Genomic DNA, 16746 nt, shown 5'->3' with positions numbered 1-16746 from the left:
TGCTTTCAGAGATAGCCAAAAGTGGTAAGTTGTGCTCAAATATTACTACAAGGCATTTTACAACACATTAGCTTCATGTTTTCACTCTTGAATTTTGTTTCACAGCTAGCAGCTATTGCTATTGCAATTGTTTTATTCCTAGCATTCCCTCTCTCTTATCCACACAGAGGAAATGAAGAAACCGTGTATTGAAGCAGATTTAGTTCCAACACTGATACCCTTGCTGGAGAGCACAGACCAAGAAATGCTGCTTCATGCTGGGAGGGCCATTGGCCGTATCTGTTACGATAATCGTAAGTATCCACTGAAGAGAACCTGCTTTTCCCTGGCCCTAAGGCATTACTTTAAAAGGCATTGTAACCTGTACCTCATCACAACTTTATGAGACCAGTTAGGTATGCAATTCACAGAGCTCAGAGCTGGCTGAATGCACCCCAAGCACTGCCTGAACTCTGGGCTCCTCCCTACATTTGTGACTTCAGAGTGGCACATCTCTGTCAGAACTGCTTGGAAATTACAAGAGCAGAGCCTCACACGTATCTTAACCAATTCTGCAGACTTGCCTGCAGACAAATCCTGAATGGCTTGGACTTCTTCCAAAGTAATAAGAACATCTATAAAGCAATGCACTTGTTTAAAGTGTGTGTTAGAAAAAATATATTAAAAAAAAAGAGATTTTTATCTATGCAAGGAACAGTCTTCTCTGAGGACCACTGCTTGCATGCAGGAGATTTGTGAGCTCCAAATTGCCTGGACACCACCTTGCTTGCTGGTCTCCCAACTTAAACAATTTTCATTTACTTGCCCAAAACAGTTTAAGGGTTTTTTTTATCTTTAACTCCCAGACTAACCAAAATATTTACTGTATACTGAAAGTAGTATGGAAATTTTCACCAGGTATCTCCTATCCATTACCCTCAGCCTTCAACCTACCTTGTCTAATCCTTCTAGTGTGGCTCTGCACAACTTTACTTACCAAGTTGTGGGTTTGCCTCCTTCACTGTTCTTACGAAATCCCAGCACAACAGATACCTGCTATAGATTCCACTTAGCTCCCTGGAAGTTTTGTGTGTTCACCAGGGACTGACACAATGGTTTAAAAAAGCTTTTCCCTGCAATTGCATTCCTGACCCATGCAATTCCTGTACACAGCATTGCTGCTGCATACGGCCATCCTGCACATCTGCTTCCCTCATGGCAGAGCACAGGCCCAGCACAGATCTGCTGAGATGACTGTGACATGCCTTAATAAATCATATCACTAACACAGCAATAAATGCATCAAAGAGAAGAATTAACTTCCCCAATTCCCTGTCTGAATTCCAATTGCCTATGCTACAATAGCACCAGAGCCTTCCATGCACTGTCACCCAAGCAGCAGCCCAGCTCTCAGCAAGACACTGCTGCAAAAGCAGTGCCACTTAAGCAGCCATCACTGTCCAGCTTTGTATCTTATAGTTCTTGGCATCCTCAAAATCATTCCATAAGCTTTCATTCATTACAAAATAAACTACAAAAAGGAAGGAAACAGTTATCAGGGTTTTCCTCAGCAAGCACGCCTGGATGGAGACAGTGGCTTAATACCTTAGGTCAAAGTCAAACGAGTTGGTTTAGCAAAAATCTGTTCCAAACCTGCATTTCCTCTACACATGTATTAGCCTAAAGCCACCACACAAAAGCTTTACAAATTCCAGCGGTGAGAAAGAACCAGACTGCCTTGCTGCTGGGCAAGCTGGACCCTTTCCATTGATGTCATCAGTTCCTGATCCAGTCACCTTTAACAACTCTGCTCTACTGACCAGGCAGCCTTCAGGAAGAGCTGGTGAAGGTCGGAGTCATCCCATCACTGGTCCGAATATTAACTGACTATGCAGAGAGTGAACCACTTGTGCACGTCGCTCTATTGGCCTTGTACAACCTGGCAGACCTGGGTAAGTAAGGTCTTTTTTCATATTTTTCAAGGTTTTTGCATTTTAGAGCAAAATGTCATCTCCACACTGTCACTGCATTTCCATTCCCATAGGTTTGTGGGCTTTGCTTGTCTTCTCCTTTGTTTTTGGGGCGGGGTGGTGTTTGGGCTTTGTTTTTCAAACACTACTGATACTTATTTAGGAACTGGTCACAGTATGTGGATTGGAGAAATAGTCTTTTATGGAGTACCAGCAATTATTTACACTACATTAAAACAAATAAGTTTTAACAGTCAGCTTTTGACTCCAAATGAAGAGATGGCATAACTTCACATGATAAATTGACAGTTTCAACTACTCCATTTTTGGTACATTTTAAGCTTGCTTATTAAAAATTAATTTCTATTTAATAATTAAGTTTCTATACCTTACCAAAACAGCTTCCATTTTCATTTGCACAATTGTCAAAGCAGAAGCATCTCCACTAATTTAAAATAAATTTGCCATACTTCACACAAGCTGTGAGTAGTAATGGAAGAAAAAGACCAAGTACAAAATTATTACTACTCTCTGTATATGGTCTGGCTAAAATTTGATCTACTGCTTCCTGCATTTAGGGGGAGATGCAGGGAAGGGGACATGATATCACACTGCCACATTATTCTCTAAGAGGTCTGTCCTTATCTCTTATATTATTAAATGCTATTTCAATTGAAATGTATTCTATGTCCAACAGTGGCAAGATTTGCCAACATACATCTTGCAGATGTTTAAGATCCCAGCAAGACTCAAAGTACCTAATCAAGGCAAAAAAATACACTACCTGCAGCAAATTGGCACATCCCAATTGTTATATTAAATAATCATACTACAGATGGACAGAAATTATAGACAAACAGTTAAAGAACTTGGTGGGAGAAGGGATAGAGTACTGCTGTCTCAGTGCTGCCCAAAGAAACAGTCTACAAGGACTTTGTTCTTGTAGGGAAAGCTTTCAAAAACAGTGTCTGATCACCTCAGAGCATAGGGAGGTATCTTTAAACATTTAATCAAAATTTAAAAATTGAAAATCCTGACTTTATCACATACACAGATTCAGCCAAGGAAGCTCTAAGCATGACAAAAGTTGCTGAACAGCTGGTGAAACAACTGAGGAGAGCAGAGAGCCATGAGAGGTTAGAAATTGTCTTTGAGGTCCTGCAGGCACTTGCAGAAAATGGTAAGGCTCCTTTTGGTCTGGGTGGAACAAGGGGAGACTGGGTACTGAACTGGTTTAAGCTCTGGGTTCTAAGTCTGCCATGGGATCCTGCTGACAGAACCAGCAACCCTTTCAGGAGAAATAAGTCCCAAGAACATGCAAGATCCTGGCCCAAACAACACTTGAACAGGTGAGACAACAAAGAAAGGACGGAGAGAGTACTATTCCACTGCATGTCAGATCCAAAAGACAGCAGATTCAAATTCATGGTGGGTAAGAGGAAAGCAGCAACACAGATTTTTTTTTTTTTTTTGATTTAAATTAAACAGGGTACCAGTTCAATCCCTGTTTGGGCCATTTACTTAAGAATTGGACTCATTGCTCCTTGTGGAACCCTTCCAGCTCAGAATATTCTGTGAATCTGTGAAGATGCATACTCTAAGCAGCAGTGCAACAAGCACTGACACTACTCCACTAAAAATATCTAGATATCTGACACAGCTTTTAAAGACATGAAAGCTCAGGACTGGCAACACAAGAAATGTCAAAGACCAGTGCAGAAAGCTTTGCTCATTCTGCCTTGGTGTCATTGTAGCTCCAGAAAGCTGTTACAAACAAAACCAAAACAGTGACTGCACCTGAAAAATGACTGGCTGAAGTTCAAGGACTTAGCTTTCTAGTTTGAAACGCTTTTGCAAAGAGCCTGGAAGCTTTTAATGTGCTTTTGCTGTGATTGCTACAGATGCTCTGAAAGTGCAGTTGGTGGATGCAGGTGTGCCAGAGGTGCTGTCTGAGATCCTGCTGAGGCTCCACGGCAGCTCACAAGCTGAAGATGCGTGCATTGTGAAGGCTGCATCGGATCTCATCGTCTCTCTGCTTCTTGGAGGTAAAAAAGGGAATATTACAGGCCAGGAATATAAAGAATGAACACCCAGAAGTTGCCATCTCTGTTTGTTTCTTTTACTTAACAGGGACTCATCCACAAACTTTTATCATCAAACAAAAAAACCCAAAAAACAGACAGAAAACCCCCCAAACAAACAAAACACAAACAAAAAATCCCACAGAGTTAGTGCTGGTTTAGGTTTTTTAATCACTTTTAGGAAGGGAGGGTAACTCAGACATAGGGGTGGGAGGGGAAGAAATCTCAAGATAAACCATTTTATATTTCAATTCCTATTATAGAAAGCAATGAGCCTTTATACTCTTATGAGCAGACTCCTGGAAAGCATGCTGCACTCAATCAGTCAGCAAAAGATCCCTGCCACACTGCCTGTCCTTTCTCACTGATAGCTACTGAGCTGGCTTCAAACTCAATTAACAAAACTGCTCAACTTTCTGCATTAATAGATGCTTAATTATTAGAAAATATTCCTTCATCTGTCTGAATGTTAGGTTGGTATTTTTTTTAAAGCAAGCTATCACCCACACATCTCTTCACCTCCACCTCACAACCTTTCTCGACTCCCTTCCTTGCCTTACACCTTGTTCTGAGTCAGCCATTGTCATCACGGCTCTACAAAGGGCACAGAAGTGCCCCCGGCGCCTTTAACTGGCTATTTCAACTTACTCAGCTGAATGGCTTGCTCTGTCACTCACTGGTCTCCCCACATCTTCCCCACAACAGCACTGGATGTTTCATGTGCAAGAAGTGACTAATCCCTCTCATGCCTCAGTATGTGCCCCTGATGTAGGCACAGCTTCTAATCTGAGAGAAAAAAAATCCTATGGAAATTTGTTCTCAGCATCAAATGACTTCTAGGCAGTGAAAAGATGACAGACAGCTTTTGTAGCTATGAAAAGTGGCTGTTCCTATCAGACTTCAACTATGAGCCATTAAATGGAATGTTCTGCTGCTATCCAAGCAAAAACTCCATAGGAAAGAAAAGCAGTTTTGAGCTCTGTGGCAATCAAAGCAAGGCAACCACTAATGGGCTCTGCCAATTTGCACTTTACTACATGAGGAAAAAAATGCTGACATACTTCAGTTTGAGAGGTGGGGGGAGGAGAGAAATTAAGTTCAATTAAGGTTGGTCTATATGAAGATCAAAATGTTTTCCCTGTAGAATTTTATTAGAACAAAAGAGGTGACCTATTTCTATGGAACCTGTTCCTAAGGAGGACTGGGACATTTTCCTCATAGACTCTGATCTCCAGAGATTCAGACTTGGCAAGAGAACACTTGAAGAATGACAAGCAAAGCCATCAGCTTTAGAGAATGTATGCATAAAAGTATATGGTACCTTTTTATGGTATCACAAGATTTTTGTGAAGTAGAATTCCAACTACTTCACAGACTGACAGCTCTCTCATGAAAATATCCAATTACATTTTACAAGTATTTGACAAATTCTTATCTAACATATGTAATACTACAAGGGAAAAACAGAATACTACGTGAAATGTTAAGTGATGAAAAGAATAATAGGCACTTGTTCAGACAACACGTTCAAAAGACAACAGGAGTGTCTATGACTTTGAGGTGGAAATAACATCCAAACTAGGAAAGGTTAAAATTTCAAAGGCCCTTTTCACATGCTATACATACAAAAATTAGAAGTCTGTACACCTCAGTCTGTAAATTCTGTTAGAACCATGAGAAGTACTAAAGTTACTTTTGGCCATGTATTTGCATTAGGTGTGTATAGTTCCATGGATAACTCTTTCTTCCAGGTGAATATGTCTTTCTATTTAGTGTTCACACTCTTCTGCCACTTTTAGCAAACAGCTTTCACAAGTAAGAGCACAGAAATAAGGAGATGTTCATGTGTGTAAGGCATATCCTTCTCTTGAGGTATAATAAACTGCATAAAACAAAATACAGATTTTTTTTTTCCAAATAGCATCTTCAAAACAGTTCCTTCAGAAAGGATGCCATCTATAGTATAGAGGGTTTCCTTTTGCTCTTTAGCAGAACTTTCTCATTTCCTAACAAGGTGAGCTAAGCAGCTTCTGAAAACAAAGCTGCCACCGGTACAGAGCAAATTCTCAAAGACAGGAGGAGAGATCCAGACATGCACTGATACAATACTGCAGATCATTGCTAGGCAAAGTGGTAGTTTTTTAGAATGTATAAATCTGCTCTTTCACTGCAATTTAATAAACCAGATCTCTCCAGGTCAACCCATATTTTTGTGAGTGCAACACAAATAGACTTCTCATTTCAGAAAGTAGATTTCTCAAAAGAGGTAAGGAAACCCTAGCTCTGATTCTTTCAGGGAGTAGTTAATGACAATTTATGTCACAGAAAACAAAGAATAACTGCAGTAGAACTAGTAACCAGATTTTACCACTGGTGGGTAGTATCTCTGGTTTCCCAATAGTGTCTTTAATCAGTAGAATAACAAAATTAAAGGAGTTTTAAAGCTATCCTGGTGAGAAATGAAAAATGGCACTAGTATTCTACTACATGTATAGTGGAAAAACAGCAGCAGTGAGGGGGGAAAAAAGGAACTGGAGAACCTATGGTTTTGAATTTGACAGTGATTGTCCCTTGAAAGCTCTCTCGAGCTAAGCTGCATTGGAGTCTGTCTCAGCATCAGTTTACAGGTAGCTGATGCTCACTTCTCTCTAAAGAGCTGAAGGCTGCAAAAAACAATGCAAAATCTATAGTCTCCATCTTAGCAAGACATGAAAATAGTCAAAGAAAGAGCCCCTGAATTCTGAATGTGTATCACTCATTTCCATCATTGTATTTCTCACCTCTCCCACCTGCTTGTTCTGCCTCTCCTTTCAGATGGCAACTGCCTGCGCATGTTCCAGCTGGGAGTGGTCCACCAGCTCCTGGATCTCCTGGAGAAGCACGTGCGGAGTGGGGACACCTCAGTGCAGCAGGCTGCTCTCAGTGCACTGCAGAGCCTCGCTGTCCCAGGTACAGGCTGAGCACAGAACAGCTGTGCACTGAGTTCTGTACATCTCTGTACACCTCTGTCCAGACGGGCCATCCCTGCAGCCCCATCCAAGTCACCAGTACCAGCCCCTTGTGTTTTGAGGGGCATTTGACATTTGCCTCTCCCCTGCAGGAGCATATATTTGAATAATTCATCATGACTTCCTCATCTACATAAAGAGCTTAAATATAATAAAGTGTAATCTCATTACCAGCTGCTGAAAGTTTCATATTAATAGCACACAGCAGCTCAAGACAAAAGAATCGTAACAGGGTTCATAGCTTAAAATACAGAGTATGGGATGGAGACACCAGGTAGGGATGTCAAACTTTCTCTTCCATAAAGCTTATATTTCATTCATATTACACAGAACCAGTAAATCTTAATGTTATTTAAAGCTGCATTTTAAAAAGCTCAACTCAATTATAAAATATCAATAGAGAGCACTATCATTATCTGTTCTGTTCAAATCCATTACAAACCGTTTTAGATATTTCCAAATGTGTGGGCACTTAAAACCCTATTCCTAAATATCCTTTTCCTCATCAATTCATAAAAATATCTGCAATTTATCTGTAATATCTGTTAGCTATTCTCTAATAGAAATACAACACTTCTAGAAACACAAATTCTATCACTTTCAACAAAGTATAATCTGCTACCTGAAAAAAAAAATAAAAGACACTGAGTGGAAATCCATAACCATGAACTAAATATGGGTCAAAACTTGGAAAGAGACGCAGAAGAACTCTTCCATTCAAGAACTGATCTTAAAAGAGAACAGATGCTTAGAAAAAAATTGAAAAAGTCATTCTAATCTAGTAAAAGAAGTCAGTCTGTGCCACTGAAAAACAAGGACATTAAGAGCAAGTTACTTAAGGGCGTATGCTTCTCAATTTGCCCAATAAAAGGATGAAGGGGTGTAAATTGTCGCCCTCATTTCATTCTCCAGTCTTCCTCACCACTCCCCCAAAAATATATGCAGAAGACAAGAAAAAAAAAATTGCTCTGGAGGAAGCAGCTTTTGATAGCACAGTTAAGCAGAATTAAGAGCCCTTCCAGACAAGCTACTGATTATTACAAGGGATTTACAGCACCAACCACTGGAGCAGACACAAAAATGAGGAGACGAAAGCACAGAAACAAAGGCATGAACAACAGGGGATCAGTGAGCTCAAATACAAAAAGAAAATCCATTTTCAAGAAATATGGCTGAGTAAATCACTTCTGTTCCCTAGTTCAGTTAAGATGAGCTAGCACAGAACAGGCCTCCTCAAGTGACTGGGCAAGTGGACGGATAATCTATTACAACTAGAAAAGGAAGAGAATTAACAATGCTGTGTTCCATTAACTTTGTTCTGGGCATGGCTGAGATCAGAAGTAACCAAAATTACCCAAGAGCAGTTCCTATGAAAGTTTTAGCCAAAAAGTCTAAACAATCAGGTAGTCCTGACTTAATTTCTGAGCTCTTTAACAGGTTGGAGTTTTCACCGGAAGCTTAACACAGTTAGGTCATAGGTACGTTTTCAGATGCTTGTGCCATTACTGAGGCTCACATGAGGATCTCTTTTCCCCTTCCTAGTTGTCAGCAAGGTTCCTCTGCTGGAGGGAGGAGTGGCAGAGCGCATCGAGGCGCTCCTGAGGTCACAGAGCCCTCCTGTGCAGTCCAAACTCCTCGGGACACTACGGACCTTAGCAGATGGCCAAGGTAGGCTCCTGCCAGCGCCACCGAGACCGGCCGCGCGCTCCCCTCCCCCTGCAAAACCACGCCAGGCAAGAGCCAGGGCTGCCTGTCCTGCTAACCCAATTCCACTCTGCTGGACAGCTTCCAGCAGAGATTACTGCCAGAGGCTGCACGCTTTGCAGCCTGCCCCACTCAGCCTCAGACGTAGCTGAGAAACAAACCACACAGAACAAATCTGCAGCAGTCTGTGAGAGTGGGCAAAGGCCTAAAAAGACAATGTTTTTGACCAGAGATACAGCAGCAAGGCATGAGGATGATTAAAAAGAGACAGGTTTTAGTATCAAATCACAGGACAGCAAATCAATAAAGAACTAGAGAACAGAAAAGGAATAAAGGGAGCTAGGGTGGAGTAAGGCAGGAAGAATTCATTTCTACTTGTCTTTCTTTACATGTCACCATATTTATCTTGTTCATGTGGCTCAAATGTTGAATTTACTTTGCATGTTAATGTATTGGATTATCTACTTGCACTTCATTCAGTTTAACACAGAGGGAGGTACACAAAAGCAACAATAATCTTTCTGTGCACATCACTGCATTTTGAGAAACATGCACAATGTTGGAATTATATTAAGATATACCTCAATGTCTTAATTTGTCCTTGGGCTTACTTAGCTCTTACCAGAACGTGACACAAAAACAAGCCTTGTGTGGTTTGGTACTGTCTTTCACATTGCAGAGCAGCGGCTCCAGAGAACTAATCAGCAGTGATTCCTTGTTATGCAGGAGTAACTTAAGTTAAAACCAGAATAGTTGTGACCATTTTGTGATGGGAAGTGATAACTGACATAGGACAATTACAGACATCACTTCATTAGTTATATGGAAGAGGATAAAACCTCACTCTGCTACATTTCCTGCTGCACTCCATTGCACTATTGCAGACATCACTTAATATGAGAACTATTTGCATATTTTATAAAATTAACATGCATGGTAGATAATTTAGATTTAGTCCTTATATTAATTTACACTACTTCCAGTCCAGTGAAAAACTGCTTTCACTTACATTTCACTGTGATAGGAAATAAACATTGCAAGATACATAGAAACCTAGCATCTTCTTGTTCTGAGGCTTTGAAGAGGTTATTGTAAGGTCATTTCTCCAAAGTTGTATCTCAATTGTGACAGGGCATTTAATATTTAAAATTGAGACATCACAGTAACATAGATCTAAGTTATCAAACACTAAATTATCTTTTTCTATTTACCAGCCCTAATAAAAGGTGGAATTTGGCACAAGGTACAACTTCTGAATCTGAAGCAACATAATTATCAAAATGCAAAGTAGAATAAAATGTGTAGAAGACTCCACATTTATCCATTCCCACCTATGAACAAAAAATTCTCCCACTTTTAATTACTTTCTATTCTGTTTACCCACGAGCTAACATTGCCCTTCATTAACTCAGCCTGAAACTCTTATGAACACACATCTACTAAGAAGTCCACACTAAATTAGTTAATTGCCTTATCTAGTATGAATTCATTACTTTGACTATCAGCAGTCAAGCTGAGGCTTACAGACTAGAAGTTTCTTCCTAAGCACAGAAAACTGCAGGCAGATCTGTCAGCTTCATTACTCTAAAGAGATGTTAACTCCTGGTTCTTCCACCATTTGGTTTCAAAGCAGAATAATTTGTGCACTTCAGCAGCCAAAGGACTTCCTGTACAACTGAAAGTTCAATCTTATAAAATTAGAGATTTGAATAATAGTAAGTTAAAAGGTCTTCCTGTCAAGAAGAACTAACTAGGTTTTATCTGAAAGAGCTCTACTGCCTGTCAAACTGAGTAAAGAACCTGCCTTTGCCACAAATCTCTTAAACGGTTCCATCCTCCAGCCTCTTAGTTCAACTTTCTGTATTAAACTGGATTACTGTGATGTCGGCAGGCTAACGAGGAATATCTAGAAACAAGACTCTTGTGTAATAGGAGATAACACACAGGTAGTTGTGCAATGCCCACTAACTCTTATCTCAAAACAGAGAATGTCAGCTGGGCCATAAGCTCCCAGATTCCTTGCAGGATTTCCACTTGTGGATTTTTCCTTAGCATACTGGACAAATTAAAAAGCAAGTGTGTGTACTTCCCCATCCCCCTCCCCCAAAACAGACAGAGTATAAGCTGACTTACAGCTTCTGGAAAATATCCCGAGCGGTCATGTGGTTTATTGGCACCCATCTTCTGGTGTATGCTCCATCTGATTCTTCCAGCTCATCTCAAAAGAAATGCAATACACAGAAGAAGGGACAGGTAAAGGATGGGTGATGCCTCTATCAAACCTATCCTTTCTGTTAGAGATGTTCACACAATCACTTCCTAGGAAAAGTTATCTAGTGAGATTTATTCAAATGGCAACCGTAGACACTAATAGTTTTAGCAAGTCTTAAGATAGGGTTCCTGAAACACAGGGGAATGCAAATTAAAAGGCACCTCCACACTAAGGGGAATTTCTGATAATGCCTTATCCATGGTTCAACACACATTCTTAAAAATCAGGTCACCCAATTACTGACATGCTACCACTCTGTACTAAGACTTGGCTGCCCACATCACCAACAGTAATGAATTATCACTGAAAGAGCACAAACAGGCTCCCAAGAGCCCAGAATCACATTTGTGCAGGGCTCAAAGTGCAGATGGGAAAGTGGGAAAGGGACTGGCCTCCTGGAGTATTGCAACAGAGTATTTGTTTTCCAAGACAGAAAGCTGCTTAATTTAAGGCCTACTTCAGCAACCCCTTTAAAAGAAAGACTAGGTCTACTGAAGCAGCTTATTTTGTCCCACCCCTGCATTAGTCCTTTGGTAAAGTTTCTTTTGGTAAATATGTCCAAGATCTTTTAAAAGAAGCTCAGTGCTTCAATTTGAGTTCTTGAAGGTTGCTGAGCGCAGGTCCATGGCTCCAGTTACTTCACATCCCTGTGGCAGACAGACTGAGGGGTCTGATTTTGAGTGCCTCCTGGTGATGCTTTTCTCTTCAGCTGATGCAGCTGAAATCCTGGGCCAAGACCCCCTGCTGCTCAACAGGCTGGTGCAGTGGTGCCGCGTGAGCGAGCCCAGCGGCATCTGCGGAGAGGCAAACCGGCTGCTGGCATCCATCCTGCACCACAACAGATCCCAGGTACGACTGCTGCTGCTCTGAGACATTCCCACTTCACCCTTGTCAAATATCTTTAAAGCCTGTAGACAGAGCTAGGCATTAAACAGTACATACAGTTTTATAATGAAACCTCTCTCAATACCTGTAAGGGGAAACGTGTCCATTCCATAAGCACAAACACCCCACAGAAACCAGCACCATGGTCACTTACTATCACTTGTCAACACTGACCCTGCTTGAGTAAGGCTTGACAAATGGTAAGCAGGTAAAGCTTTTCTATGGCAATAAATATGCTTCAAATTTCAAATTAAAGTGGTAAAAATAACCCAGAACTGTGCTAAATGCCAGTCCTGTGGAAGCTCCAAAGAGCCCACTAACCCATGATGGATGAATCTGGCATGATCTTTAAGTGCTGGCATTTTTGGAACAGGCTTCTGTTTTGTGTTAATTATGCTATTACATACAGTCATCCCAGCCAAGCTTTACTGTGAGGTAGTGACTAAAGTGATACTCTCTGTACAGGCTTTGATAAAGCCAAACTAATCCTCGCTAATTTGATGGCTTAAAATGAAAGAGCGGAATAATAACAAATTGAAACCAGACGAAATGTATATTTACCTTACAGATAATGCATCTATGTTAATTCTAAGTATTGATATTCCAGGTATATTAGACAGACCCAAGCAGACATGTATGATCAGTGCCAAAAAACATGTTATCTCTTATCTTTGAATATTGTTGGTCTGCACTGCAGCAGACAAATCATTTCCCTCCATTCAGAAGCTGCAGAGTGCAATCTCATTTCCCTCTTCATTCTGCTGTATTCCTGCATCAGAGCTCCATCTGTTTTACCTTTGCTTTCACAGGAAGTGGTCAAAGCCATCCAGGCAGCACAAGGAGTGAAGCATCTGGTTTCCATGACAACAAGTGGCCATGCTGCCATGCAGAATGAGGCTCTGAAGGCCTTGGCAATAGCATCTGCCATTGATTTAGGTATTTTCCTCCTAAAAGCATTTATCTGCACCAGATCCTCAATGACTAAGAAACATTGTCATGCTGTTAATTCTAGGTAACATGTACAAAAAAGCACGTCTCTTGTCTAGATTTAGCTCTTTAGCATGAATAAAAGGCCATCACCACTCAGATCATAAAATCAATAGGCTTTGGGAATGGCCTGACATTTTTTTTATTTAGGATAGAGTCAGATCATGCTGTGTGGACAGGCACTATTTGAGTAGCATAATATGATGCTAGAAACCTACACAAAAAAAGAGGGAAAGTAAAGGTGATAGAGATAAAGATGAAGGCTAAATGAAGGACAAATTATATACTCAAATGGTCATTGAGGACTACAAGCAGCAGAAATAATCTGCTGACAGATATGAGGAAAGAAAGCAGAAGCACAAATAAAAAAGCATTATAGAAGCTGCAAACAAAACAAGTGAGAAAGCTAAAGATTCAAACTACTTTTCCTGAGCTAATTTGCAGTTACGTACAATTTTTTCAGATCTTTCCTGTATAGCGTGAAAATAAATCTCAATTTATTATGTAAAGAGACACCACAGAAATTTGCACACATCAAAACATAGATTGAAAAGACAAATAAACTTGAAATTTGTAATTTCCCATACCATCAGGTAAGACTGAAGTGTCCATTTTCTGCTTGTCTACCATTAAAACTCCCAAACTCATTTGGGCAACTAACAGGAATCAACATTTCAAGCACTGAATGTTGACGGTTTTAATTTACTGAGGTTAACTATATAAAGTCAACAGTAGACTGGTCCTGTCTTCAAGAATAAGGCCAGTAAAGAAATTCTGTACAGAAAAGAGCACAGAAATTCTTTGGTGCAGAAGAGAGATGCTCAAGACATCTCTGTATAGCCAGTTTGAAGTGAAGCCAGTCCAAAATTATGTTTTTAAAAGCAAGCATATTCACTTTGTAATTTCTTTTTAGATAAGAGCTCAGGATTACTTGTTTGCTTATTTTTCAGAAACTCTTGAAGAATCTTTTAAAGAATCACAGCTAGTTCAAAGCTTACACAAACTTCTACGAGATGATAATACAAGTCCTGAGGTGAAATACAATTCAATGGACCTTTTGTGCAGACTTCTTAATTCAGGTAACTTAAGTTGTCTGTGAAGGAAGATGAATATTTGTGATGAAGACAAGTGGTTTCTGTTACCAAAATATGCTGCCTGCAATGCTCCAGTGAATGAGTAAAGGATATTAGAGGTTCATTCTGTATTGATCACCAAAAATCACAGTCAAGTAGTTTCCTTCTCTATGCAAAGCTGACTAAACCATCAATTAAATAAAATAGAGAGGAAGGCTTTATTCCAGTGAGTCAGTGGCATAACCAAGTCCCAAAATAGCAAAATTAAGAGTCTTGGAGTAAGGGCATCTTTGTCCAACTTCACCATGCACAAACACCTGGCAGTCGCAGAGCATTTCTGTGCTCAAACAAACAATCTGTACCATGCTCACAGGCAGGCACAGATCTGTTCTGCCTGTGCTGTGAGCAGAGCAGAAGCTGAGACAGAGCAGCCATTTTAGCAATGCTGCCTTCACACAGTGACTTTCAGTAAATCATGTGAAGGGCACAATTTCAGTTTCCTCCATGGTCAGGGAAGACTTAAAATGCCTCAAAGCAGGATGGGACTATCCTGGATGTGCAGCATTAAATGAAAAGGAGAACCTTGAAACCAGGAGCCCAAAGATCTCGTGGCAGTTTGTCGCATCTTAACACAAAAGTTACATAAATTGAAAACAATGATTGTATTTAGGCAAGGATAGATCACAAGGTGAGCTGCCTTTCAAATCCTGGAGCCACCCTGTACTGATAGTCAAGCTGGATTTTGCAGTATACTCTATCCCTGTAGCCACACAGATATTTGAATAGGGAGAAAAACCTTGCAGCTTTCAGTGCTACTATGAAGCATTGACATAACAGATATAACCTGTAAGACTTTTTTTCCAGAGATGTAGATGCTTAGCATTTTATAGACTAGCTGTAAGGCTAAGAGTTGAGTCTTACTAATATGGAACGGTAGCAAAAAGAATACAGGCAAAAAAGTGCTAGAAATTGTCCTGTATTAGAATTTCAAAATTTGCTTTTTTTCTGTCATTAAGTTCTTGGAAGTCAGGCAGAAGGAAAAAAAATCTGTTCAATATGTCCAATGGCTGAAAGGTTATCTATTGAAAAAAAAACGTTTTCATTGAAGTAGCTTATTACAAATAGCAAGTACTCCAAACTTTTATCTTACAATAATTGTTGGGAGCTACTACGCAACGGCAGATAACTACAAGTCATCATTTCATCTCCCATTCAGGTGACTTGAGACAAGAAATAGAAGAGGACAAGATCAAAGACACCCTTGAGCGACTCTGCAGTCACAGCAATGCAAATGTGGTCAAGGAAGCCATGACAACATTACAAGTTTTGAGAGGAGAGACGCCCCTCTAACCTCCCTTCTCCCACAGGGCAAGGCAGCCCTGCTGCTGAGGCACACACCAGCTTTGCATCCCTGCATTTGTCATGCTGCTGCACAACCAGCACTGCTGAAGTCCAGGTGCAGGTGCTGCCCTGCAAGCTGTGTATAAAAATGCCTCATTAGCACATCTCTGCCCTGATACCTGCACCTCTGCTGCTCTTCACTGAGCCACTAACACACAGCAGCAGGCAAGAATCCTGTCAAGCAAGTGGTGATGAGAAACATCAGGCAACTACCTGATGGCATTCATTGTACATTTTTCAGCTGCTTGGTTTTGTGAGATTAGGATACACACTTGCAATTTTTCTTGTATTGATGTGACTTTTATATAATTATATAAAAGTCTTCTTTTATATAATTATATAAAAGTCTTAAGCTTTTATCATGCAACCTGAAACATGAGTTAGATTAAAGCTGTAGCTTAAACAATGCAAAGGGCTGTCACCAATTCAACATCTGCACATTGTGAATCACACCGTGACCCCAACTGTTAGATGAACACGTTAAAATCAAAACTATCTTTACTCCCCCTTCAATGTCCATCTTTAAAGCTTGTCTCTGAAACAACTTCTTCTGTCACGTTATATTCCTAAATATTTGAGGCTACAGTCTTGTCCTGATTTCAGAGTTGCACCTACTAGAACCTACTCTGCAGAATTTAAGTTTACAAGAAAGTGCAGTCAGTGAACACACACTGCTTGGACAAGACACAGAAATAAAGCCAGTCAGAAATTACAAGTGGGCAGGGGTGAGGATGGGGAGGCAGCCAGCATTCCATTACCACCCCATAAGAGAACCCAGGTTTAACTTAGATAATGGAAAAAAAAAAGGTAGTAAAACAAACGTCTCTGAACATTTCTGTGGAATCCTTTTGTATTGAAAAAGATGAGAAGGTAACAGATTCTATTCCACAACTTGTTCTTATGGGAACTTTTTGAAGCAGTTGAAGGCACTTGCAGCGTCATGTTGTGCGGACCTAGGAGATCAAATTCAAAACCATGAAGTGGTGGAGATGGAAAAGCTTGGGAACAATTACCTTTTTTTTTAGCCAGCAGAAAAACTATTGAGAAAAAAAAAATCTGATCTTCAGAAGCCTATTTTAAAGCAGACTGCATTTAGTAGTCAACAAGGCCTCATGTTCTCCCTTTGAGAACAACTGGCTTGTCTGCCAACAAACAAACGCGACAACTTTTTTCTGCTAAAGCTTTCCCACTTGCAAAACCTATTAATACTACTTAGCCCACAACACTCATCATCAAATATCACTCTCAGGAGTAGTCTTGAGAATGAGAATTTTATAAAACCACACCAGAGAAGTGTCACTTGTTGAGTACCACACCAACAAGTTTTGACCACATAACAGGAGAAAAAAACCACCACTTCAACTTTTTTTGATGTTTCACCATTCT

At 40.3% G+C, this 16746-nt stretch overlaps 1 protein-coding gene across 1 annotated transcript; it reads left to right on the top strand.

Annotated features, from left to right (window-relative positions):
* Positions 1-167: 167 nt before the first annotated feature.
* On the top strand, positions 168-15678 carry LOC134554893 (rap1 GTPase-GDP dissociation stimulator 1-like). Its single transcript, XM_063405991.1, has 10 exons — positions 168-297; positions 1807-1931; positions 3004-3129; positions 3851-3994; positions 6845-6979; positions 8581-8706; positions 11724-11863; positions 12709-12835; positions 13837-13965; positions 15176-15678. Exons 1-10 carry the CDS (start codon positions 173-175, stop codon positions 15307-15309), a joined length of 1311 nt encoding a protein of 436 aa, XP_063262061.1. The 5' UTR covers positions 168-172; the 3' UTR covers positions 15310-15678.
* The last annotated feature ends 1068 nt before the right edge of the window (positions 15679-16746 follow it).

The sequence above is a fragment of the Prinia subflava genome, chromosome 9 (assembly GCF_021018805.1).
Source record: "Prinia subflava isolate CZ2003 ecotype Zambia chromosome 9, Cam_Psub_1.2, whole genome shotgun sequence".
NCBI lineage: Eukaryota > Metazoa > Chordata > Aves > Passeriformes > Cisticolidae > Prinia > Prinia subflava.
Note: the sequence above shows the minus strand (reverse complement) of the source record. Positions and strands in the feature narration are given on the sequence as shown.